The sequence below is a fragment of the Rhincodon typus genome, chromosome 10 (genome assembly GCF_021869965.1).
Source record: "Rhincodon typus isolate 14 chromosome 10, sRhiTyp1.1, whole genome shotgun sequence".
Lineage (NCBI taxonomy): Eukaryota > Metazoa > Chordata > Chondrichthyes > Orectolobiformes > Rhincodontidae > Rhincodon > Rhincodon typus.
The window spans coordinates 78,308,796-78,334,262 of record NC_063341.1 but is presented as its reverse complement, the minus strand read 5'-3'; the positions used below and the strand labels follow the sequence as shown (position 1 = coordinate 78,334,262).

The 25,467-nt window shown below is 44.4% G+C and overlaps 1 protein-coding gene across 2 annotated transcripts in view; it reads left to right on the top strand.

Moving 5' to 3' along the window:
* The window catches only part of LOC109920062 (dynein axonemal intermediate chain 3-like), a 39,779-nt gene that overhangs the window by 11,643 nt on the left and 2,669 nt on the right, over positions 1 to 25,467 (top strand). For both annotated transcript variants that reach the window (XM_048602322.1, XM_020520091.2), the window contains 6 exons: positions 1,897 to 2,024; positions 7,815 to 7,878; positions 13,135 to 13,265; positions 18,745 to 18,949; positions 22,249 to 22,340; positions 24,958 to 25,068. In XM_048602322.1, coding sequence (XP_048458279.1) covers positions 1,897 to 2,024; positions 7,815 to 7,878; positions 13,135 to 13,265; positions 18,745 to 18,949; positions 22,249 to 22,340; positions 24,958 to 25,068 — 731 coding nt within the window. The remainder of the gene's footprint in view (positions 1 to 1,896; positions 2,025 to 7,814; positions 7,879 to 13,134; positions 13,266 to 18,744; positions 18,950 to 22,248; positions 22,341 to 24,957; positions 25,069 to 25,467) is intronic.

The following is a 25,467-nucleotide window of genomic DNA, read 5'->3' as shown; positions in this document are numbered from 1 at the left end:
TTTCTGAAGAAGGGTCTAGGCCCGAAACGTCAGCCTTCCTGCTCCTCTGATGCTGCTTGGCCTGCTGTGTTCATCCAGCTCTACACTTTGTTATCATTTACCATGGGATAGTTTGTTTCAGCTACAGTGCGTTATTTTATAGGATTGTCAATGTCAGTCTTTGAAATAAAATACCAGTAGCTGTGCAGGGTTTACAACCTACTCAGTTGTTAACAGACGAGACAGTGAAATAATTGCTTGGTGTCACAGAGCTTAAACATTATCAAAGGGAGACATGAAGCTGAAGCTTTTAGTCTTGCATTCATCAGAATGAGGAAGCAAGAAACAGATTTGTGCAAGGAGAGACATCATTTATACCGCACAAGAAGAGGGTGGTGATTGGTTAGGTCTTCATTGGCATGGAGTAAGGGCAGTTAACTGTCAGTCGTAATTCTCAAGCCAGGCAGAGAAATGGTGATTGGTCAGGGTGTTGGAAAAGGCAGTGCTGTATGGCTCTACAACTCTGTATGTACAAATTCCTTTTGCTATGTTAAACAATGTAGAAAATAGAGACAGACTGAAGTTCAATTATTTAAAGATGCTTTAATTCAATTAATTAAAGTATTAATATGAAGTAATACTTCATATTACTTATATTGAAGGTTACACACGAGTGTTGGTATTTATACATGGAGCTTCTAGGCAGGGCTTTGGCATACAGAGGCAAGTTGTGTGGAAGCTATCAAGCCACTGATCTGCCACATTCTTAGTCAATGTCGCAACAAATTCAAGGGGCTGAATGGCCTCTCCCATTCCATGTAGAATTTAAGTGTATCAGTCAAAGAATGCAAAAGAACCAATAGGTGATCCAGAGAAGAACAGGAAAAGGTGAGTATTCAGAAAACTAGTAAAAGAAACACTGAAAAAATGAGAGAGCGACCCTGGGAGAGAGAGTTCCTGAGAGAAGTCCCGAGAGAGATCGTGTGTGTGTATGTGTGTGTGTGTTTGTGTGTGTGTGTGTTTGTGTGAGAGAGAGACAGAGAAATCCTGACAGCGTGAGAGTTCCTAACAGAGAAATCCAAAGAGAGGGAGCGGGAGAGAGAGGGGGTTAGAAAGTGAGAGAGGAGGACTGCAGCACAAACAGACAGATAATTTGGCATAGAGAAAATGCAAAGTGTAAATCAACTGAAATGGTTATATAAATGGAGAAAATATTGGCTGAGAGTTTTGTGAGGATTTGCACTTCGATGATGTCTTAGGAAGACACCAGCAGCATACCAGAATTTGAAGAGGTGAGTGCAGTGGCCATCACCCCCGTTTAGGAAGGGAGGAGGCAGACTATTGTTCGGTTAGCCTGACCTCGGTCATTGGTAATATTTTAGAGCCCATTATTAAGGATGAGATTACAGAGTACTTGGAAGTGCATGGTAAAACAGGGCTGAGTCAGCATGGCTTCATCAGTGGGAGGTCATGCCTGACAAATCTGTTAGAATTCTTTTGAGGAGATAACAAGCAAGTTAGCAAAGGACGTGATCTATCTGGATTTGCAGAAGGCCGTTGCCACACAGGAGGCTGCTAAATAAGATAAGAGCCCATGGTGTTAGGGACAAGGTACTGGCGTGGATAGAGGATTGGTTGACTGCCAGAAGGCAGAGCGTGGGGGTGATTTCCACTTTCTCCTCACATCATCTGGCTAAATACATTTCTCCTGGCCTTTCTATCATCGTCTTCGTCTTCTATTTATACTCCCCAAACAAGTGGAAATGTTCGCATTCTCTGAACGCATTGAACATTTTCAACAAAGACCTTTTAACCATTCCTGGTATTTGAATATTTTTCTGAAACTTTTTTCATTCCGTTTAATGTTAAAATTAAATACAGTGAATTTTGCATTGATCTACTGTCCCATTTCTACAGACAAGGCCCAATTCAATCTGACAAAGACCAAAGGAGAGACTTCAGAATATGCCGCCATGGATGTTCCTTCAAGCAGGGATCTGACGTTTGTGGATGACATCAACACTTTCTTGTGGATTGGTACTGAGGTAAGTCAGACTAACAAGAGCCCTGACATTTGTGTGATAAGGATAAGCAATAGTACTGTTTATCCATTCATGAAACATTGGGAAGAATTTTATCCTCCCTGGACGTGACAGGAAACAGTGATGAGGACATATAAATGGGTTAGTTGGCTCTGGAGGGATACTCATCCCATCTCATTAGTTCACCAACAGCAGTGAGAAGGTGCTGAGTGAGAAGGTCCACTGGGGGCTTTCATTTTATATTTTCTAAACAAGATGTTTCAGAGTCATTATGACACTACTCATGGAGCAGGTGGGATTTGGACCTGGGTCTCCTCGCCTAGAGGTGGGGACACTACCACTGCATGATAGGAAACCCTCAAATGGGGAATTTCTCAACCCAGCACCAGTTAAGGTCCTAAGTGTTCAATGAATAGCCATTAAAAGTTTTCAACTCATCACCTTCCCGATTACCTGTCTACCTTAGAAAGGTGGCTCGTTTTGTGACGAGAAAACCTGGTTGACCTGGTTGTTGTGTTAGGGAAGTCACCCTGGGGTCAATCAGAGTCACCAATGCCGGGCAAGGCCTGTGAAAGCCACCCTCTTTCTCTTGCCTCCAGCCCCTCTGAATCCTTCTGTACATGTCCCACAAAAAAATACTTACTTTCTTGACTCTGGATCCCCAAGAACATAGAACAGTACAGCACAGTACAGGCCCTTCGGCCCATGATGTTGTGCCAAACTTTTACCCTAAACATAAGGTCTATCTAACCTCCACCCCTACCTTATACTAAGATGTAAACCTTAACCAATAATCTTTCAGATCCAGAGACTGCCCACTTTTTATTGGCTGGAAGCCCCTGGCAACTTGAATTGCCAATGGGATCGGCCAAAGAATTCACCGAAAGCTCTGCCTATCAGCTCTTAATGAAGCTTACCCCACACTTGGACTGAAAAATGGGAAATCACCCATTTCGGTGAATTTAAAGGAAAAAAATTTTCTCATTCATTGATTGGACGTGGACCACATTGGCAAGGCCAGTTTTTATTGCTCATCCCTAATTGTCCTGGAGAAGGTGGTATGTAGCTGTGTGTTTAGGCCATTGCAGTCCTTATGGTGTAGGTACTGTCTAAAAGGGAGTGAAGGAACAGCAATATAGCACCAAGTCAGGATGGCCTGTGGCAGAACGTGCAGAGGGTAGTGTTTCCATGCTTGTGTTGCCCTTGATCTTCTAGGTGGTACAGCTCTTAGCTTTGGAAGGTGCTCAAGAAGGAGCCTTGGTGAGTTGCTGCTATGAATTTTTGTGGATGGTATACACCAATACACTGTGTATCGCAGGTGAAGGGAGTGAATGTTGAAGGTGGTGGATGTGGTGCCAATCAAGAGGGCTGCTTTGTCCTGGATGGTGTCAAGATTCTTCAGTGTTGTTGAGGCTGCAACTATCCCCGCAAGTTTGGAGTATTCCATCACACTCCTGACTTGTAGCTGGTTGACAGGCTTTGGGAAGTCAGGAGGTATATTATTCACCACAGAATTCTTAGTCAATCATGATCACATTGAATGGCAGAGCTGAGCCATTGGCCTAAATGGCCTACTTCTGCCCATACATGTTATGATGTAATCTTATCTGTTCTTGTAGACATGTTACTGAAGTGGCTGGCCCAGTTGAGTTTCTGGTCAATGGTAACTGCAGAATGTTGATTCAGTGATGGTAATAGCATTGAATGTCATATAGTCATATAGTATAGCACAGAAACTGACCCTTTGGTCCAACTCATCCATGCAGTCCAAATATCCTAATTAAATCTAGTCCTATTTGCCAGCATATCCCTCTAAACCCTTCCTAATCATCTACCCGTCCAAATACCTTTTAAATGTTGTAATTTTACCAGCCTCCACCACTTCCACTGGCGGCTCGTTCCATACACACACACACATACACACACACACAAACACACACACACACACACACAAGGTGCAGAAGTAATAAGGTTGTTGTCATGGATGACTTCAACTTCCCTAATATTGACTGGAACCTCCTAAGTGCAAATAGTTTCGATGGAGCAGTCAGGTGTGTCCAGAAAGGATTTCTGACTCATTTGTAGATAGGCCGACTAGAGGGGAGGCCATATTGGATTTAGCGCTTGGCAACGAACCAGGCCAGGTGTCAGATCTCTCGGTGGGACAGCATTTCGGTGATAGTGACCATAACTCCCTGACCTTTACTGTAGTCATAGAGAGGAATAGGAACAGATGGTATGGGAAGGTATTTAATTGGGGGAGGGGGAATTACAATGTTATTAGGCAAGAACTGTGGAGCATAAATTGGGAACAGATGTTCTCAGGGAAATGCTGGACAGAAATGTGAAGGTTGTTTAGGGAGCACTTGCTACAAGTGCTGGATAGGTTTGTCCCACTGAGGAAAGGAAGGGATGGTAAGGTAAAGGAACCTTGGATAACAAGACATGTGGAGCATTTGTCAAGAGGAAGAAGGAAGCTTGCTTAAGGTTGAGGAAGCAAGGTTTGGACAGGACTCTAGAGGGTTACAAGGTAGCCAGGAAGGAACTGAAGAATGAACTTAGGAGAGCTAGGAGGGGGTATGAAAAAGCCTTGACGGGTAGGATTATGGAAAACCCCAAGGCGTTCTACACTTATGTGAGGAACAAGAGGATGGCCAGAGTAAGGGTGGAGCCAATCAGGAATAGTGGAGGGAACTTGTGCGCTGAGTCAGAGGAGGTAGGGGATGTTCTTAATGAATATTTTGCTTCAGTATTCACCAGTGAGAGGGACCATGATGTTTGTGAGGCAGTGTGAAACAGGCTGATATGCTCGAACAGGTTGATGTTAGGATGGAGGATGTCCTAGAAATTTTGAAAAACATGAGGATAGATAAGTCCCCTGAGCCAGATGGGATATACCCAACGTTACTATGGGAAACGAGGAAAGAGATTGCTGTCCCTTTGGCGATGATCTTTGCATCCTCACTGTCCACTGGAGTAGTACCAGATGATTGGAGAGTGGCAAATGTCATTCCCTTGTTCATGAAAGGGAATAGGGATAATCCTGGGATTTACAGACCAGTCAGTCTTACTTCTGTGGTGGGTAAATTATTGGAGAGGATTCTGAGAGATAGTATTTATGATTATTTGGAAAAGCACAGTTTGATTAGAAATAGTCAGCATGGCTTTGTGAGGGGCAGGTCATGCCTCACAAGCCTTACTGAATTCTTTGAGGATGTGACAAAACACATTGATGAAGTTTGAGCAGTGGATGTGGTGTATATGGATTTCAGCAAGGCATTTGATAAGATTCACCACAGTAGGCTCATTCAGAAAGTAAGGAGGCATGGGATTCAGGGAAATTTGGCTGTCTGGAAACAGAATTGGCTGTCCAATAGAAGTCAGAGGATGGTAGTAGATGGAAAGTAGATGGAGCTCGGTGACTAGTGGTGTTCCGCAGGGATCTGTTCTGGGATCTCTGCTCTTTGTGATCTTTATAAATGACTTGGATGAGGAAGTGGAAGGGTGGGTTAGTAAGTTTGCTGATGAAACAAGGGTTGGTGGAGTTGTGGATAGTGTGGAGGGCTGTTGTAGGTTGCAATGGAACATTGACAGGATGCAAAGCTGGGCAAAGAAGTGGCAGATGGAATTCAACCCAGAAAAAAGTGTGAAGTGATTCATTTTGGAAGGTCGAATTTGAATGAGAAGACAGGGTTAATGGCAGGATTCTTGGCAATGTGGAGGAACAGAGGGATCTGGGGGCCCACGTCCATAGATCCCTCAAAGTTGCCACCCAAGTTGAAAGGGTTTTAAGAAAGCGTATGGTGTGTTGGCTTTCATTGGCAGGGGAATTGAGTTTAAGAGCCACGAGGTTATGCTGCAGCTCTACAAAACTCTGGTTAGACCACACTTGGAATATTGTGTTCAGTTCTGGTCACCTCATTATAGGAAGGATGTGGAAGCTTTAGAGAAAGTGCAGGGGAGATTTACCAGGATGCTGCCTGTACTGGAGGGCAGGTCTTATGAGGAAAGGTTGAGGGAGGTAGGGCTTTTCTCATTGGAGCGAAGAAGGATGAGAAGTGACTTGATAGAGGCGTATAAGATGATGAGAGGCATAGATAGAGCGGATAGCCAGAGACTTATTCCCAGGGCGGAAATGACTATTATGAGGGGGCATAATTTTAAGGTGATTGGAGGAAGGTTTAGGGGAGATGTCAGAGGTAGGTTCTTTACACAGAAAGTGGTGGGTGCGTGGAATGCGCTGCCGGCAGTGGTAGTGGGGTCAGATACATTAGGGACATTTAAGCGACTGTTGGATAGGCACATGGATGATAGTAAAATGTAGGGTATGCAGTGTAGTTTGATCTTAGAGTAGCATGATAGGTTGGCACAACATTGTGAGCCGAAGGGCCTGTACTGTGCTGAACTGGTCTATGTTTTATGTTCTATGTTCTATGTTCTATATAGCCTCTCCCTGTAGCTCAAACCCTCCACCCTGGTAACATCCTTATAAATCTTTTCTGAACCCTTTCAAGTTTCACAACATCCTTCCTATAGCAGGGAGATCAGAATTGAACACAATATTATAAAAGTGGCTCAACCAATGTCATATATGACTGCAACATGACCTTCCAACTCCTGTTCTCAATGCACTGACCAATAAAGGCAAGCATACCAAACCCTGCCTTCACAACCCTGTCTACCTGTGACTCTACTTTCAAGGAACTGTGAACCTGCCCTCCAAGGTCTCTTTGTTCAGCAACACTCTCCAGGACCTTACCATTAAGTGTATAAGTCCTGCCCTGATTTGCCTTTCCAAAATGCAGCATCTCACATTTATCTCAATTAAACTCCATGTGCCACTCCTCGGCCCATTGGTCCATCTGATCAAGATCCTGTTTGATAACCTTCTTCGCTGTATACTACACTTCCAATTTTGTCATCTGCAAACTTACTAACCATACCTCCTATTTTCACATCCTCATCATTTGTAGGGACTTTATGATTCTATGATATAAATGACGAAAAGAAGTGGACGCAGCACCGATCCTTGTGACATACTGCTGGTCACAGGCCTCCAGTCTGAAAAGCAACCCTCCACCAATACCCTCTGTCTCTACCTTCGAGCCAGTTCTGTATCCAAATGGCTGGTTCTCCCTGTATTCCATGTGATGTAACCTTGCTAACCAGTCTACCATGAGGAACCTTGTCAAATGCCCTGCTGAAGTCCATACAGATCACGTCCACTGCTCTGCCCTCATTAATCATCTTTGTTACCTCTTCAAAAAACTCAATCAAGTTAATGAGACATGATTTCCCATGCACAGAGCCATGTTGACCATCCCTAATCAGTCCTTGCCTTTCCAAACACATGTAAATGCTGTCCCTCAGGATTCTTTCCACAACTTTCCCACCACTGACATCAGGCTCACCGGTCTATAGTTCCCTGGCCTTTCCTTGCCACATTAGCCAACCTCCAGTCTTTTGGCACCTCACCTATGGCTATTGATGATACAAATATCTCAGGAAGGGGCCCAGCAATCACTTCCCTAGCTTCCCACAGAGTTTTAGGGTACACCTGATCACATCCCGGGGATTCAAGAGGCAATGTTTAGATTCGCCCTCCTGTTGGAGATGGGCATTGCCTGGCATTTGTGTGACATGACCATTGTTTGCTATTTATCAGCCTTTAAAATCAATGAGTTGATGGAATGGAAGCCAGCAAGGGCTGGGGTGTCGTTCAAATTGAATTTGTTAGGTTGACCATGTCTTGTTTAGAAACGCTAATGATTCATTTTGGAAATTTCTATCTAGGATGGCGAGGTTACTTTTGTCGACTGGCAAGTGGAACGAGACTATGATACTGGGAAAGTGACCAGTAAGTGTATAATGCACCAAAATAATGTAAAATATTGATGTCAAATGAGATGCCCGTGTTGGACTGGGATGGACAAAGTCAAGTCACATGACACCAAGTTACAGTCCAACAGGTTTATTTGAAATCACAAGCTTTCCGAGCACTGCTCCTTCATCAGGTGAGGTGGAGGGAAGCACACAGGCACAGAATTTATATGTCAAGAAATAATGAAAAGATCATTCCAAGTAATTAGGAGTGTCAAAAGATAAGTGCAAATAGAAACATTGAAACATAGAAGATAGCCAACATCAGGAACATCCTCCCTGCATCTGCCCTGTGACTGGTGTGAGTGGAGTGTTTACAGGCTGAATAACAAGTCTTTGCAGGTGATCAATTGTGTCAGACAGGGTGAGTAAAGTGTCAACAGCTGACCAGCAAGTGAAGGGATGATCTATAATCCAACTAATAATTTCAAAAAATCAAAAATAGGATGGTGCCAGAGACAAACCAAATGGTACATGCTGTAAATCAGAAACAAAAACAGAAGTTGCTGGAAAAGCTCAGCAGGTCTGGCAGCATCTGTGAAGAGACATCAGAGTTAGTGTTTCAGGTCCAGTGACCCTTCCGCAAGTAAGTTAGAGAAGTAAATTAAGCTTGATGGATGTTCCTTATGCAGGAATTGAACATTTTCTCTGAATTTACACTTTTAGCACATTGACCCTGCAGCCTGGGGACATCATTTAATTTCACGTGTACACCTTTAGTATTAGAGAAGTTTATGACACGGGGGAAATCACACACATTTCATACACAAATTGAAGGAAAACTTCAGGCAAAGAAATAAACTTAGCCGGCTTTAATTTAATTCATTTTTTTTTTGTATTTCTTAATGTGATATGTGGCATCACTGGCTGAGCCAGCATTTATTATCCATGTGTAATTACCCTGGATGAGGTGGTGATGAGCTGCCTTCTTGAACTGTTGCAATCCTTGTGGTGCAGGGACACTTACAGTGCTGTTATGGAGAGAGTTCCAGTCAGTGGGTGCATCATTATTTAATCTCCTTTCAAGGAGTTGCAGACATGCTGAGCTATATAATTATTTGGAGGTCTTTGCACAATGGTGTGTTTGTACAGTTAAACCTCTCAAACAATGGATGGGAAACCCTAGCATTTGGTGGGTTTAATAAATTAATCTACACTTTGCAACAAAGACAACCACTTATTTGTTTAGTGTCTAGCTTACAACTGGTTATGTACTTTCACTTCATTTATTTTCATGTAACTCAAACTAACTTTATTCATCAGCATGTGTGCTGTTTCAGTGCTGTATAAACTTTATTGAAACTTACAGAATACTGAGGCCTGGATAGATTGGATGTGGAAAAGATGTTTCCACAAGTAGGAGACACTAGGACCCGAGGGCACAGCCTCAGAGTGAAAGGACAATGTTTTAAAATTGAGATGAGGAGAATTTATTCAGCCAGAGGGTGGTGAATCTGTGGAACTCATTGCCACAAAAGGCTGTGGAGGCCAAGTCAGTGAGTGTATTTAGAACATAGAACATAGAACAGTACAGCACAGTACAGGCCCTTCGCCCCACGATGTTGTGCCGAACTTTTACCCTAAACCTAAGGTCTATTTAACCTCCACCGCTACCTTATACTATCATCCATATGCCTATCTAATAGCTGCTTAAATGCCCCTAATGAGGCTCTTTCCGCTACCTTCTCCAGCAATGCATACCATGCCCCTACCACTCTCTGAGTAAAGAACTTACCTCTGACGTCTCCCCGTTATCTACCTCCTTTCACTTTAAAACTATGTCCCCTCATAAAAGCTACCTCCACCCTAGGAAAAAGTCGCTGGCTGTCTACTCTATCGATACCTCTGATCATTTTGTACACCTCTATCAAGTCACTTCTCATCCTTCGTCGTTCTAAAGAGAAAAGCTGTAGCGCTCTCAACCTTTCCTCGTAAGACCTTCTCTCCATTCCAGGCAACATCCTGGTAAATCTCCTCTGCACCTTTTCCAACGCTTCCACATCTTTCCTGTAATGAGGTGACCAGAACTGGACACAATACTCCAGATGTGGCCGAACCAGGCTTTTGTATAGCTAGAACATAACTTCACGGCTCTTGAACTCAATCCCTCTATTAATGAAAGCTAACACACCATACGCCTTCTTAACAACTCTATCCACCTGGGTGGCAGCTCCCAGGGAACTGTGAACATGAACCCCAAGATCCCTCTGCTCCTCCACACTGCCAAGAATCTTTCCGTTAACCCTGTATTCTGCTTTCAAGTTTGTCCTTCCAAAATGAATCACCTCACACTTTTCAGGGTTAAACTCCATCTGCCACTTCTCAGCCCAGCTCTGCATTCTATCAATGTCCCTTTGTAACCTAGAACAGCCCTCTGCACTGTCCACAACGTGACCTACCTTCGTATCGTCCGCGAACTTGCTAATCCACCCTTCCACTCCTTCATCCAAATCATTTACAAAAATCACAAATAGAAGAGGACCCAGGACAGATCCTTGCGGTACACCACTCGTAACTGAGCGTGATGTTGAATATTTTCTGTCCACTACCACCCTTTGTCTTCTAAGCATCAGCCAATTCTGAATCCAATCTGCTACATTTCCCCCAATCCCATGCCTCCTTACCTTCTGCATGAGCCTACCATGGGGAACCTTATCAAACGCCTTACTTAAATCCATGTATACCACATCCACTGCTTCACCTTCATCCACGTGTTTGGTCACCTCTTCAAAGAATTCAGTAAGGTTTGTGAGGCACGATCTACCCCTCACAAATCCATGCTGACTATCACGAATCAAACTGTGTCTATCCAAGTGATCATAAATCCTGTGTCTCAGAGCCCTTTCCAATAATTTGTCCACCACTGACGTAAGACTAACTGGCCTGTAATTTCCGGGGTTATCTCTGATCCCTTTTTTGAACAAGGGAATGACGTTTGCCTCTTTCCAATCTTCCAGCACCATACCTGTGGACAGTGAGGATGAAAAGATCATCGCCAAAGGCCCTGCGATCTCATTCCTCGCTTCCCATAGAATCCTTGGATAAATCCCATCAGGCCCGGGGGACTTATCTATCTTCAACTTCCTCAGAATTCCTAGCACATCTTCTTTACTAACGTCCACCTCCTCTAGCCTACCTGCCTGTTTCACAATGTCCTCCTCTACAACTAGGTCCCTCTCAGTTGTGAATACTGAAGAAAAGTATTCATTAAGTACCTCTCCAATCTCTTTAGGCTCTGTGCACAAATTCCCTTTACAATCCTTGATCAGCCCTACCCTTTCTCTGGTCATTCTCTTGTTCTGCACATACGTGTAAAAAGCCTTGGAGTTTTCCTTGATCCTATCCGCCAAGGTTTTCTCATGGCCCCTTACAGCTCTCCTCAGCCCTTTCTTCAGCTCCTTCTTGGCTAACTTGTATCCCTCTAGAGCCTTTTCCGTTCCTCTTTTCCTAAACCTTACATAAGCCTCCTTCTTCCTCTTAACCAGTCGGTTGACCTCTCTCGAGAACCATGGCTCCCTCACTCGACCGCATCTTCTCTGCCTGCTCGGGACAAACATATCGAGCACATGCAGTATGCATTCCTTAAACAATCTCCACATTTCTATGGTGCTCTTCCCTGACAGCACCTGTTCCCAATTTATGTTACCCAATTCTTGCCTAACTGCATTGTAATTACCCTTCCCCCAATTGTAAACTTTACCCTGCTGTAAGTACCTATCCTTATCCATGACTATCATGAAAGAAACAGAGTTATGATCTCTACCGCCTAAATGCACTCCTACCAACAGGTCTAACACTTGGCCCAGTTCGTTGCCAAGCACCAAATCCAAAGTGGCCTCTCCTCGTGTTGGTCTATCTACGTACTGTGTCAGGAATCCTTCCTGAACGCACTGGACAAAGTCTGCTCCATCTAAACTGTTACAACTAAAATGTTTCCAATCAATATTTGGAAAGTTGAAGTCACCCATGACTACAACCCTGTGACTTCTGCACCTTTCCAGTATCTGCCTCCCAATCCGCTCCTTTACTTCTCTGCAACTATTAGGGGGTCTGTAAAAAAACCCCAACAAAGTGATTGCTCCTTTCTGGTTCCTGACCTCAACCCAAACTGACTCTGTAGACATATCATTCTCGAACTGCCTTTCAGTAGCTGCTACACTCGCCCTGACTAGTGATGCCACTCCCCCACCTGTTTTTCCACCCTCCCTATTTCTTTTAAAGCATCTAAATCCCGGAACTTCCAACAACCATTCCTCTCCTTGAGTTACCCAAGTTTCTGTAATGGAAAAGTTTAAGACTGAGGTAGATAGGTTCTTCATTGCTAAAAGGATCAAGGGCTACAGGAGAAGGCAAGAGAATGGGGTTGAGAAACATATCAGCCACGGTCGAATGGTGGAGCAAACTCGATGAGTCAAATGGCCTAATTCTTATCCCATATCTTATGGTCTTAACACAACATTGGTTTTTGTCACTGGACTCATCATCAAGAAACCAAAGTTAATACTCTGTGGACATGGGTTCAGATCCCACCACAGCAGCGGCTGGTATTTAAACACCTTTGAAAAAATCTGGAATAAAGACCTAGTCTCTCTGATGGTGACCAATCATTGATTGTAGTAAAAACCCATCTGGTTCACTAATACCTTTTAGGGAAGGAAACTGCCATCCTTTCCTGATCTGGCCTACATCTCAGTCCAGACCTGCAGGATAGACTCTTAATTGCTCTCTGAAAAGGTCTTGCAAGCCATTCCATTCCAGGAGCAATAGAATTAGGCAGCAAATATTGGCCCTGCCAGTGATACACACACACATCTCCTGGAAGAATAAAGACAAAAGTACTAATAGACACATGTTGTTTCATCAAAATTCCATCCAACTCCTTTAAGCCATATGTGTCTGATCATTAAAAGTTAAAATCAGTTTTTTTTAAGATGGAGTGAATTTGTTTGTAAAGGTTTGTCAGCAATACTGAAGAAGAGTCATAAAAGACTCGGAATGTTAACTCTGTTTCTCTCTCTCACATATGCTGTCAGCACTGTTGAGTTTCTACAGCATTCACCGTTTGTTTCAGATTTCCAACATCAGCAATGTTTTGTTTTTATTGAGACATATTGAACTTGCCAAATATTGGAGCTAAAACTCCCACATTGCACTCAATGCATTTTTCCTTTGAAAATTTGGATTTCTTTATATCATACCTATATTTAGCATTTGATATATGTCAATATTACAGCTCCAAGACCAACTCATTGCTATGCAGTACATGATGGCCCTGTAAACACAGTGCAAAGGTCACCATTCTTCCGAGATATTATTTTGACTGTAGGAGGTTGGACGTTTGCGATTTGGAGAGAAAATGTCACAGTGAGTAATTCCCATTTCGGTTTCTTTGCTCATGAGTTGAAAACTGGTTTCCCAGTGTTAAGAATGCACCCAACTTTAATCACTTCCTGTGATAATCTCCACCCATGTAACTCTGAAGGGCACAGTCCCACAGCCACCTCCTATATTGATGATCATTCTTATTGTGCGAGCAGGGTCAGAGAGTGTCACCAAATTCTTTGCTTGTTGAGAACACAATATCCACCCTCCATGTCCGCTGACATCTCCACACTCACACATCACTTGGCTAGCATCTTCCAAACCCATAAATTCTACCATAGCAGGAAATCTCTAGAAGGACAAAGGCAGCAGGTACCTGAAGGTATATCTTCAAGCCACTCACTATTCTGATTTGGAAATATATCGCCACTCCTTCAGTGTCACTGGGTCAAAATCCTGAAATTCCCTCCCTAACAGCATTATGGGTGTCCTCCTAATGAGAAGTGTTTCAGGAAGACAGCTCACCATCACATTCTTCTCAAAAACAGTGAGGGGTGGGCAATAAGTGGTAGCCCAGTCAGTGATACATTAAAATAAATATTAAAAAACACCACATATAACCACCCTCCTTTACATAAACCACTTCCTGCAGGCCCATACATCTACCCCAACGCATATACACACACATATACATACTTATAAATACACACTGCATATAGACACTATACATACAATGCAGATATGTAGACACACACACACTCTCTCACTCTCTCACTCACTCTCTCTCTCTCTCTCTCTGATGCTCTCTCCCCATCCCCTGTCAGTCAATGTGGTGTTTTATAAATTCGTACTTTAGAAATAAAATCAGTCTGACTCCAAACCAAAACACAAACAGATTCTAAACAAGACCTCACACCTAACATGCATTATCTGACCTAAAATGGCACCTCTTCTTTACACTGACAAAACCCTTAGTTCTCTCGGGACCGTGACTGGAAAGGAATTCAGGGATTTCCATATACATATCAATCAGTTAAAAACTTCGAACTGATTAAAGATTTAACAGCATTTAACAAGTTTGTTTAGTACATCCTCCGCAGTGGTATGACTCTTTGATCTTTTACTAATAAATTCTGTGTCTGATACTACCTCTCTCACTAACACCTGAAGAAGAAGTAAGCCTCTGAAAGCTTGTGTTTTCATAGAACAGAACATAGAGAACATAGAACAGTACAGCACAGTACAGGCCCTTCGGCCCACAATGTTGTGCCGACCTATTATCCTACTAAGATCAATCTACCCTGCATACTCTACATTTTACTATCCTCCATGTGCCTATCCAAGAGTTGCTTAAATGTCTCTAAAGTATCTGAGTCCACTACCACCGCCGGGAGCACATTCCACACGTCCACCACTCTCTGTGTAAAGACCCTACCTCTGACATCTCCCCTATACCTTCCTCCAATCACCTTAAAATTATGCCCCCTCGGAATAATCATTTCCGCCTTGGGAAAATGTCTCTGACTATCCACTCTATCTATGCCTCTCATCATCTTATACACCTCTATCAAGTCACCTCTCATCCTTCTTCACTCCAATGAAAAAAGCCCTACCTCCCTCAACCTTTCCTCATAAGACCTGCCCTCCAGTCCAGGCAGCATCCTGGTAAATCTCCTCTGCACCTTCTCTAAAGCTTCCACATCCTTCCTATAATGAGGTGACCAGAACTGAACACAATATTCCAAGTGTGGTCTAACCAGAGTTTTATAGAGCTGCTGGATAACCTCACGGGTCTTAAACTCAATTCTCCTACCAATGAAAGCCAACACAAAATACGCCTTCTTTACAACCCTATCAACTTGGGTAGCAACTTTGAGGGATCTATGGACATGGACCCCAAGATCCCTCTGTTCCTCCACACTGTTGAGAATCCTGCCATTAGCCCTGTATTCTGCATTCAAATTCGACCTTCCAAAATGAATCGCTTCATACTTTTCTGGGTTGAATTCCATCTGCCAAATAAACCTGTTGGACTATAACCTGGTGTTGTGTGATTTCTGACCTTGCTCATCATATGTGCTCTGCCTTTCTGAATGAGCATCATGACTTGGTGCTATTCTGCTGCCTTTTCATGGTAACCCTGCAAATTTTCAGACCAGCTTATGTCTGCTCCTTATGGCCGTATGGTTCAGTAACTCAGTGATTAGCACTGCTGCCTCACAGAACCAGGGACCCAGATTCAATACCTGCCTCGGGTGACTGTCAGTGTGCAGTTTGCATGTTCTCCCCGTGTCTGCATGGGTTTCCTCTGGGTGCTCCAGTTCCCTCCCACAGTCCAAAGATGTGCAGGTTAGGGTGGATTGACCATGGGGTTACTGGGACAGGGGTGGGTGTGAGTGGGATGGTCTTCAGAGGGTCTATGTGGACTTGATGGCCTGCTTCCACACTGTAGGGATTCTATGTCTTAGAATCTTAGAGAGTGGCAGGGAAAAGGCAAGGGAAAGTAGGGAGTTAAATTGCCATTGTGAAAATTGGACACACACATGATGGAGTGACTGGCCTGCATCTGTGTGGTCAGCTATGATTCAATCTAACATTGTGTTTATTGAAACTATGCTGACTTGATAGTTATTGTTCCTGCATTTTTAAACTGGGATTGTATTGAAGTGATGTTAAAGACGTTTTTCTCCAAGGTGTGTAGCACTAGGAGGAATTCGACATCCTTTTGGTTTCAATGTTGGCCCCTATGACTCCATGTCACCATTTTCTCTTGAGAAGGTTCCTACCCAGAGTAGAACTTGCTAAAGTCATCAACATCAATCACCAGTTCACAGAGACACGATTGAAAGTGTATCGAATTTCAGTGCTTGAGGTGCCTCACAGACTTACAAAACCACTCTTTCATCACTGGGATCTGCATCGGAACCAAACATATGAAAACCTCCATTCTCTGCCAATGTGGAACTTGATCAAACTGGAGTTTAGTCACTAATTAATCTCAACTCGTGTGGCACGCGATGATGTTTAGATACAGTTGGAAAGCCTACGAGTAGAGCCAATGTGGTAAAGAGTGCTCTCAAAGTAGCTCCAAGCAAATGGTAGGAATTGTTATAATCTCCATTCAGTGGTATCACTGAACATGTGGAGGGCTTCTGGTGTGTTGGGGATGGGGTGGAAGGTGGGGTCTCTGAGTCGCGAAAAAGGAAGCACAGGAATAGTGCCAGAAGACTGGAGACTAGCAAATGTTGTCACCTTGTCAAGAAGGGGAGTAGAGACAACCCTGGTAATTATAGACCAGTGAGCCTTACTTCAGTTGTGGGTAAAGTGTTGGAAAGGATTATAAGAGATAGGATTTATAATCATCTAGAAAGGAATAATTTGATTAGGGATAGTCAACACGGTTTTGTGAAGGGTAGGTTGTGCCTCACAAACCTTATTGAGTTCTTTGAGAAGGTGACCAAACAGGTGGGTGAGGGTAAAGCGGTTGCTGTGGTGTATATGGATTTCAGTAAAGCGTTTGATAAGGTTCCCCATGGTAGGCTATTGCAGAAAATACGGAGGCATGGGATTGAGGGTGATTTAGCGGTTTGGATCAGAAATTGGCTAGCTGTAAGAAGACAGAGGGTGGTGGTTGATGGGAAATGTTCATCCTGGAGTTCAGTTACTAGTGGTGTACCTCAGGGATCTGTTTTGGGGCCACTGCTGTTTGTCATTTTTATAAATGACCTGGATGAGGGCGTAGAAGGATGGGTTAGTAAATTTGCGGATGACACCAAAGTTGGTGGAGTTGTGGATAGTGCGGAAGGATGTTGCAGGTTACAGAGGGACATAGATAAGCTGCAGAGCTGGGCTGAGAGGTGGCAAATGGAGTTTAATGCGGAAAAGTGTGAGGTGATTCACTTTGGAAGGAGTAACAGGAATACAGAGTACTGGGCTAAGATTCTTGGTAGTGTGGATGAGCAGAGAGATCTCGGTGTCCATGTGCATAGATCCCTGAAAGTTGCCACCCAGGTTGATAGGGTTGTTAAGAAGGCGTACGGTGTGTTAGGTTTTATTGGTAGAGGGATTGAGTTTCGGAGCCATGAGGTCATGTTGTAGCTGTACAAAACTCTGGTGCGGCCGCACTTGGAGTATTGCGTACAGTTCTGGTCACCACATTATTGGAAGGATGTGGAAGCATTGGAAAGGGTGCAGAGGAGATTTACCTGGATGTTGCCTGGTATGGAGTGAAGGTCTTATGAGGAAAGGCTGAGGGACTTGAGGCTGTTTTGGTGAGAGAGAAGAAGGTTAAGAGGTGACTTAATAGAGACATACAAGATGATCAGAGGATTAGATAGGGTGGACAGTGGGAGCCTTTTTCCTTGGATGGTGATGGCTAGCACAAGGGGACGTAGCTTTAAATTGAGGGGTGATAGATATAGGACAGATGTCAGAGGTAGGTTCTTTACTCAGAGAGTAGTAAGGGCGTGGAATGCCCTGCCTGCAAAAGTAGTGGACTCGCCAAATTTAAGGGCATTTAAATGGTCATTGGATAAACATATGGATGATAATGGAATAGTTTAGGCTAGATGGGCTTCAGATTGGTTTCACAGGTCGGCACAACATCGAGGGCCGAAGGGCCTGTACTGCACTGTAATGTTCTATGTTCTATGTTCTATGTTCTATTTTAAAACTTGTGTGAGTCCCTATTATTACCATGGTCCACTTAGGTCAGAGAGTGACGCCTGTGCAAGGTCAGAGAGTGACCCTGCATTATAGGAAAGATGTGAATGTATTGGGGAGAGTGCAGGAGAAGTTTACATGAATAGTTCCATGGCTGAGAAACTTCAGTTGTGAAGTTGAATTGGAGAAGTTCGGACCGTTCTCCTTGGGGATCTGATGGGGGTTTTAAAACCATGAGTGGGCTGTATAGAGTAGTTAGGGAGAAGCTGTTCCCGTTTGTAAAAAGATTAAGAACCAGGAGAGAGCAGATTTTAAGTATTTTTGCAAAAGAAACAAATGCAAGATTAGAAAAGGTTTCTTCACACAGTGAATAGTTCGGATCTGGAATGCACTGCCTGGAAACTGCCAGGTCCAATTGTAACAATCCAGAGGGTATTGGATGGTTATTTAAATAGAAACAACATGCAGGGTCATGGAGAAAAGGCCTGGGAGAGTTGGCTTTGAGTTAAAATGTTCAGAGAGCTAGTAGAGATACAGTGGCTGAATGGCCTCCTTCTGCACAATAACAATTCTGTGATTCTCTGTTGACAGGACTGGGTTAGAGTCCAGGTAACAGTGTGTTAGATGTGTTCAAGTGTATGGAGGCTGGGAGATGGGATTCCAGCTAGGGCACTATTGGAATCTTTGACCCAAAGATAACAAAAGAATGGCTGAGGGTTAAGCAGCAGGTGAACCCGTGCTTTGTGACTGGATTTGAAATGGGTGAGTTAATGTATATGGCAGTGTTGAGTCTGGGCTGTACATTCGTGCTAGTGGTGGTTGTGCATGTAACCTGGTTTGTTCTCCTGTTCCTGTTCAGCTGGGACCCCTCCTCCATTCAGCCTGTGCGACAAAACGCTGCACAACTGGTCACTGGTCACTCACCAGACCAGGGGTCATTATCATCGGAAAGGAAGATGGCAACATTGACATTTGGGATTTACTTGAAAAGACTCACGAGCCCTCACAGACGCAGAATATTTCTTCCATTGCAATAAGTTGCATCAAGCCCTGGATTGTCTCAAGTATGTATTGTTTTGGCAGGAAACAGCAAACCAACATAGCGTGGTCAAAACTTGTGTCTGGATATTATGTGAACAAAAGCAGCTTATGTTGGAAGGTGCTGGAAGGTGTCACTAACAGCGCTATCAAGCAGCACCTGCTCAGCAATAACCTGCTCAGTGACGCCCAGTTTGGGTTCTGCCAGGGCCACTCAGCTCCTGACATCACTACAGCCTTGGTTCAAACATGGACAAAAGAGCTGAATTCCAGAGGTGAGGTGAGAGTGACAGCCCTTGATATCAAGGCTGCATTCAACCGAGTGTGGCATCAAGGAGCCCTGGCAAAACTGGAATCATTGGGTATCAGGGGGCAAACTCTCCGGTGGTTGGTGTTATACCTGATACATAGGAAGATGGTTGTGGTTGTTGGAGGTCAGTCATCTCAGTTCCAGGACATCTCTGCAGGAGTTCCTCTGGGTAGTGTCCTAGGCCCAACCATCTTCAGCTGCTTCATCAATGATCTTCCCTCCATCATAAGGTCAGAAATGGGGGTGTTTTCTGATGATCACACAATGTTCAGCACCATCCGTGACTCCTCAGATACTGAAGCAGTCCATGTCCAAACGCAACATGATCTGGACAATATGCAGTCTCGGGCTGACAAGTCAAAAGTAATGTTCTTGCCACATAAATGCCAGGCAATGACCATCGCCAATAAAAGACAATCTAACCACTGCCCCATGACATTCAATGGTGTTACCATCACTGAACCTTCCCCCCCCCCCAGCACCCCCCCCCCCCCCACCCCCAACTATTAACAACCTGGGGGTTACCATTGACCAGAAACTGAACTGGACTCACCACATTAACACAATGGCGACACAACCAGATTAGACAATAGGAAAATTGCAGCAAATAATCCATTTGCTGACTCCCTAAAGCCTGTCCACCATCTACAAGGCATAAGTCAGGAGTGTGATGGTCTCTATACACCTTGTCCCTCTTGCTTTGAGATGCTGCAGCAGGCCCTCCTCACCAACATCAATCCATGGCACATTCTGAGGGTCATGAAGTGGTGCCTGATGCTGGAACAATGACATTCAGGGCTACTCAGAGAGGCAGACAAACAGCCGCAAGATGAAAGCAGTGTAGTTTATAAATAAATATAAAAGAATGTAAGTGCATTGTAACCTTGTGCTACCAAAGTGCACTTAAGAAGTTTTCTGCTTTCTCTCCCTTGCACTTTGCCTTAATGTACTCCCTGGTTGTGTAGCCGGAGGGGAGAGGGTACCTGTTGGTCCTGGAAGCTTGGTCAGGTGACCCCAGGAGTGTTTGTGTCTCAATGGGTCAGATGTGCCAAGGGTTGACTTTTCTCAGTGTGAACTTCCAGGGGTCAGGCCGGGTGGAGGTGAAGGCTCGGCCACTTGTTGAGTGTTCTGAGAGGGATTTCTGAGGGGCCTGTGTGTGTGTGGTCCTTCTTCTGCTGGGGGCCACCTAGCAACCCCACCGCTCACTGTCTCCCCATGCTGAGGAGCACTTAGAGTGAGCACCATCCCCCTGTCATCATAGCTTTGGTCCTGAGTACCAATGGCTGGGGCGATGGGGTTCAGGTAGCTGTGCTCTAACCCAGCAGACCCTGATGCTCTGGGCCTGGCTTCTGCGCAGTTGCTCTCCTGTCCATGGAGGCAGCTGGAGTGTCACGTGACGTGCTGCACTGCTGCAGCTTCTGGCCAATGAGGGTGATGATATCCCACATCCTGGTCCTGGTCCTCCCAGTGTGTGAATGAACACAGAGTCCCCAGTTGCTGACACCACAGGGTCCTCCCCTCCCTGGGGCTGAGCAGGTACCTGGTCTCCTCTGTCCTGGGCTGTTTGTCCCTCTGCCAAGTGTGGAGCTGTCATGATGAGGTGTTTCCAGCCTCACTATGGTTGACATTGGCACTGAGGTGACAGTATGTGGGTAGCCGGTAGGGGGTGCAGGTTTCACAGTTGTTAGTGCTGGTGAAGGTGGAGAGGTTTCCCAAGGGAGTCGGGGGGAGTCCGGTGGGGGCAGTGGGCAGCACAGAGGGCACATCGAGTTTGGGATCGGTGACAGTGTGAGGGAAGATGTTGCAGGATAATAGTGAGAGTGGGAGAGCCCTGGTGGGAGCTGGGTGCAATGTCAGAGATGGAATGGGTGTCCTTTATTCTATTAATTCATGGGATGAAGGTATTGCTGATTAGGCAGCATTTATTGCCCATCCCTAATTGCCCAGAGGGCATTTAAGAGTCAACTACATTGTTGTGGGTCTGGAGTCACATGTAGGCCAGACCAGGTAAAGATGGCAGCTTCCTTCCCAAAAGGGCATTAGTGAACCAGATGTGTTTTTCCAACAATTGACAATGGATTCATGGTCATCATTAGACTCTTAATTCCAGGTAATTATTGAATTCAAACCCCACCATCTGCCATGGTGGGATTCGAACCCAAGTCCCCAGAACATTATCTGGGTGTCTGGATTAACAGCCCAGTGACAATATCGCTAGGCCATTGGTGAAGTGGTGAGAGAGAGCACTCAGCCTGGTAGAGTGGAGAAGGTCATTGACTTTCTCACAGCACGCCTGCCCATTCCTCTTCACTGTGGTGATGGCACTGACTGACTGGATAAAGCAACCAGGGTCTAGTGGCATGATGCCCCTCCTCAGCACCACCCATTCGACCAGGACCTCCCTGTTGGAGAATGACGGTGCCATTTCCCCCTTCGACTGGAAATGTCCTTGACTAAGGAGGGCAGTTTCTGAATTCCAGTGCCCACCCGTTGGCATAATGCTCTTTTAAAGATGGTACAGACATCACTTAGTGGTGAGTTTTTCCAGGAACAGAGCGTGGTACTGAAATCGGAGATGAGGGATGCCACAGGGAGCGGGGTAGGTGGTTAACAGGGGGAGTTTCGTAAGTTACATCAAGGGAACTCACTGAGAACGCACAACAAGAAACCCTTCAAAAAGCTCAAAACAACTCCGAAATGACAAAAGAAGTAAGAGTCAACCAGTTGACTGGATGATTGGCTCTGAGCCTGTAGCCCGAAGGCATGTTGTGATCTTAGAACACGTTGGCCCTGTAATCTGATCACTGTGCTCAAGGTTAGCTAGACCTGTTTCCAGCACGTGCCAGAACTTAAAACTACACAGAGTTCAATGCTTTAACCTACAAACCAGTGAAATGCAATCTCAATACTTTAATTACACTGAGGTTATCGTCGGTTATAGTCAATGGTTGGAATATTTGCACGTTTCCTTCCCCCTCACCGCCACCGCCAAACCTAATCTGTGTTTTTCATTAGTAAGACAACACTTAGTGGCTGTATCTGATGACTTTGGTACGTTGCACATTCTGGAGGTGCCCTGGGCTTTACGACATCCACTAAATCAAGAGGTCAGTAAAGGGATCTTATTACTATTATCGCATTGCCATATTTTGATTGAAAACAAATACAAGTTTTTGCAAGTAATTGATCTGTCCCCTGAAGCATTCCCCATTGCTCATGTGAACCTGCTTTGTCTCGGTGGAATGAGGCTGTGTTAAGGTTGTGCAGTCTGATGGAGTTATCCACACTGGTTGTAACCCAACACCTACACAATAAAAAAAACCACAAGGAGTTCAGCCTGCTCCACTGTAGTTAGATGTAGTTATTATCACCAGTAGCCAAGTTCTAGTCCTACAAAGGAGGATTTATATTTATATAGCACCTTCTGAACAAGGGTCACTGGACTAGAAGCATTAATTCTGTTTCTCTGTCCACATATGTTGACTGACCTGCTGAGTTTCTCCAACATTCTCTCTGTCCATCTTAGAACTCCAGCATCCACAGGTACTTTTCCTTTGTTATAATTATGTGAAATACTTTCACAACTCCATTCTATTCCAAACTGCTTTACAGCATTATTATCATTGATTACCATAAAGGGAACGTTTTCTCAACCTCTCCCCTCACCTGAGGCGTGGTGCCCCTCAGGTTAAACCCCCACCAGTTGTCGCTCTCTCTCTCTCTTAAATGAGAGAGCAGCCCCGTGGGACTCTGGTGAGTTTACCTTAATACATTATGAAGATAATGTTTCCTGAGGGGCATTCATTCTTACACAGTAAGAAACATCCCAGCCACTTTGTGCCTCCCACAATAGCAACGTGATAGTGCTGCCTATCCCTAATTGCCCTTGAACTGAGGGTAGTTAAGGATCAACCACATTGTTGTTGGCCTGGAGTCACATGTAGGCTAGACCAAGTAAGGATGACAAATTAAAAACTGAAAGTCAGAAGTCACACGACACCAGGATGTCGTCCAACAGGTTTATTTGAAATCACAAGCTTTTAGAGCGGTGCCCCTTCATCAGGTGAGGAAGAAGCCGCGCTCCAAAAGCTTGTGATTTCAAATAAACCTGTTGGACTATAACCTGGTGATTTCTGACCTTGTCCACCCCAGTCCAACACCAGCACCTCCATATCATAAAAAAACAAAAAAACAGAAATTGCTGCAAAAGCTCAGTAAGTCCGGTAGCATCTGTGGAGAGAAATCAGAGTCAACGTTTCGGGTCTGGTGACCCTTCCTCAGAAATCCCCCACAGTTTTTATTAAGGATGACAGATTTCCTTCCCTATAGGATATCAGTGAACCAGGCGACGATAGATGCTAAATTTCAATTCCAAATTTTTCCAACTGAATTCCACCATCTAGCAGTGCGGGGATTTGAACCTAGCTCTCCAGAGCATTCCCTTAGGCTGCTGTGTGACTTAGTCTGGTGGTGGCATTAATGTCATGGCACAATCTCCCCTGAAATGTCCAACAGTGCAGCACTCCTTCACTGCTCTGGGACTGTTACCTAGATTCTAGACTGAATTGGAGCTTGAGTTCTCATCTTTCACACTGCAACAGAGTCACAGCTACAGACCCAGGCAGGAAAGTGTGGACGGAATATGATGGGGACAGACTTGTGATCAACAATGATGCCACTGTGTCACCTCCTGACCCTCACTAGCCTGACTCCCAGGTGAAATATAATCCCTTCAGTGGGATAGAGAGGAATATCAATTAATATTGATCTGTACCTGGCGGGAGCAGGAAGAGGGAGGCCAGAGATGGATGGGGGTAGGTGCAGGATTAGTACCTTTGTATGTATTTTCCTTTGTATTTGCCAGCAACCCAAGCATCACCATTTCTAGCTAACAAATTACATGTCTATTCAACCTACTGAGCCCGGCAAATTGTGTGTTTAGGCTATAAAATGAGGAACTGGAATGGACTGATCTGAAATATTTGGTGAAGGAATAATTAGTTCTTATAAATGGGAAGATAGATTTTAAATTAGTAATGGGTTAAAGGGTTATGGGAGTGGGCAGGAAAGTGAAGTTGAATCTGAGATAAAATCAGCCATGATAAAGCAGATCAAGGGGCTGAATGGCCTACTCCTGTTCCTAGTCTTTATGTCCTTATTAAAGTTGTTAAAGCTGGTGGAGCTATTTCGCTCAGCTGACCAGATGGCTGGTTTGTGATTTTTTTAAACTCTGTAGGTTCAATTCCTGCACCTGTTGAGGTCACCAGGAAGGACTCCCCTTCTCAACCTCTCCCCCTCGCCTGAGGCGTGGTGACCTTCAGGTTAAACCCTCACCAGTCATCTCTCTCTCTCTCTCTAATGAGAGAGCAGCTCTGTTGCCAGATGAATATACCTTTAAAGCCGCTAAAGATCAGAACTCCCTCTGGGAAAGAAATAGGGTGAAAGAGCAAATTTTGGCCAGTCTGCCCAGTCTGACATTCTGACATTGGGTGAAGCACTGAGCTCAGGGCTATATTCTCTTCCCTGATTGACCACACTACAAGGAAAGCACAGCCTCTCAGTCCCGATAAAAAGAAGGAACCTGAGGCTATTATGAAGCATTTTCCATGAGAACAGATTGCAAAAAGTTGGGAGACAAAAAGAGTAGGAAATCTACTTGTTTGAAAGGCTCCTAACGATTCAAAGAAATCACCACTGAAAAAATTCATCCCTCTTTGTCCCCAGAAATCTAACATTGAAGCTTACTTTGAAAGAGAAGTTAAACGGCTTGAATATTTTGAAGCAAGAAAGTTACTAAGAAGTGAAACGAAGGAGAAACCAGACGAAGAGAAATCTGTGAGCAAAATAACTTGGTCCTTTCAAAGCATTCACAGCACACCTTTGGAAAAGAATGTCCAAAGTTTATTACTTACCACTGCATACAAGTACACATCTGTTTTCCTTTAACATTTAATGCCTGCCATTATTTATTTATATTGCTGGAACTCAGGATCTCAGTGATTGCAAAGAAAAAACTGCAGCCAAATCAATGGGGTAATTATGCCTTTAATTTACTCTGCAAACGCAGTATTTCCTCAGTGTAAAACTTTGAGGTATGTGGAACTCTTTAAACCCCACAGGGAAGCTGCCCTTTACTGGTTGCAGTTGCATAGCAAGCGATCGCAGAGAGACCTTAGAGGGCAGCACGGTGGCTCAGTAGTTCGTAAAAACCGAAAGAATTGCGGATGCTGTAAA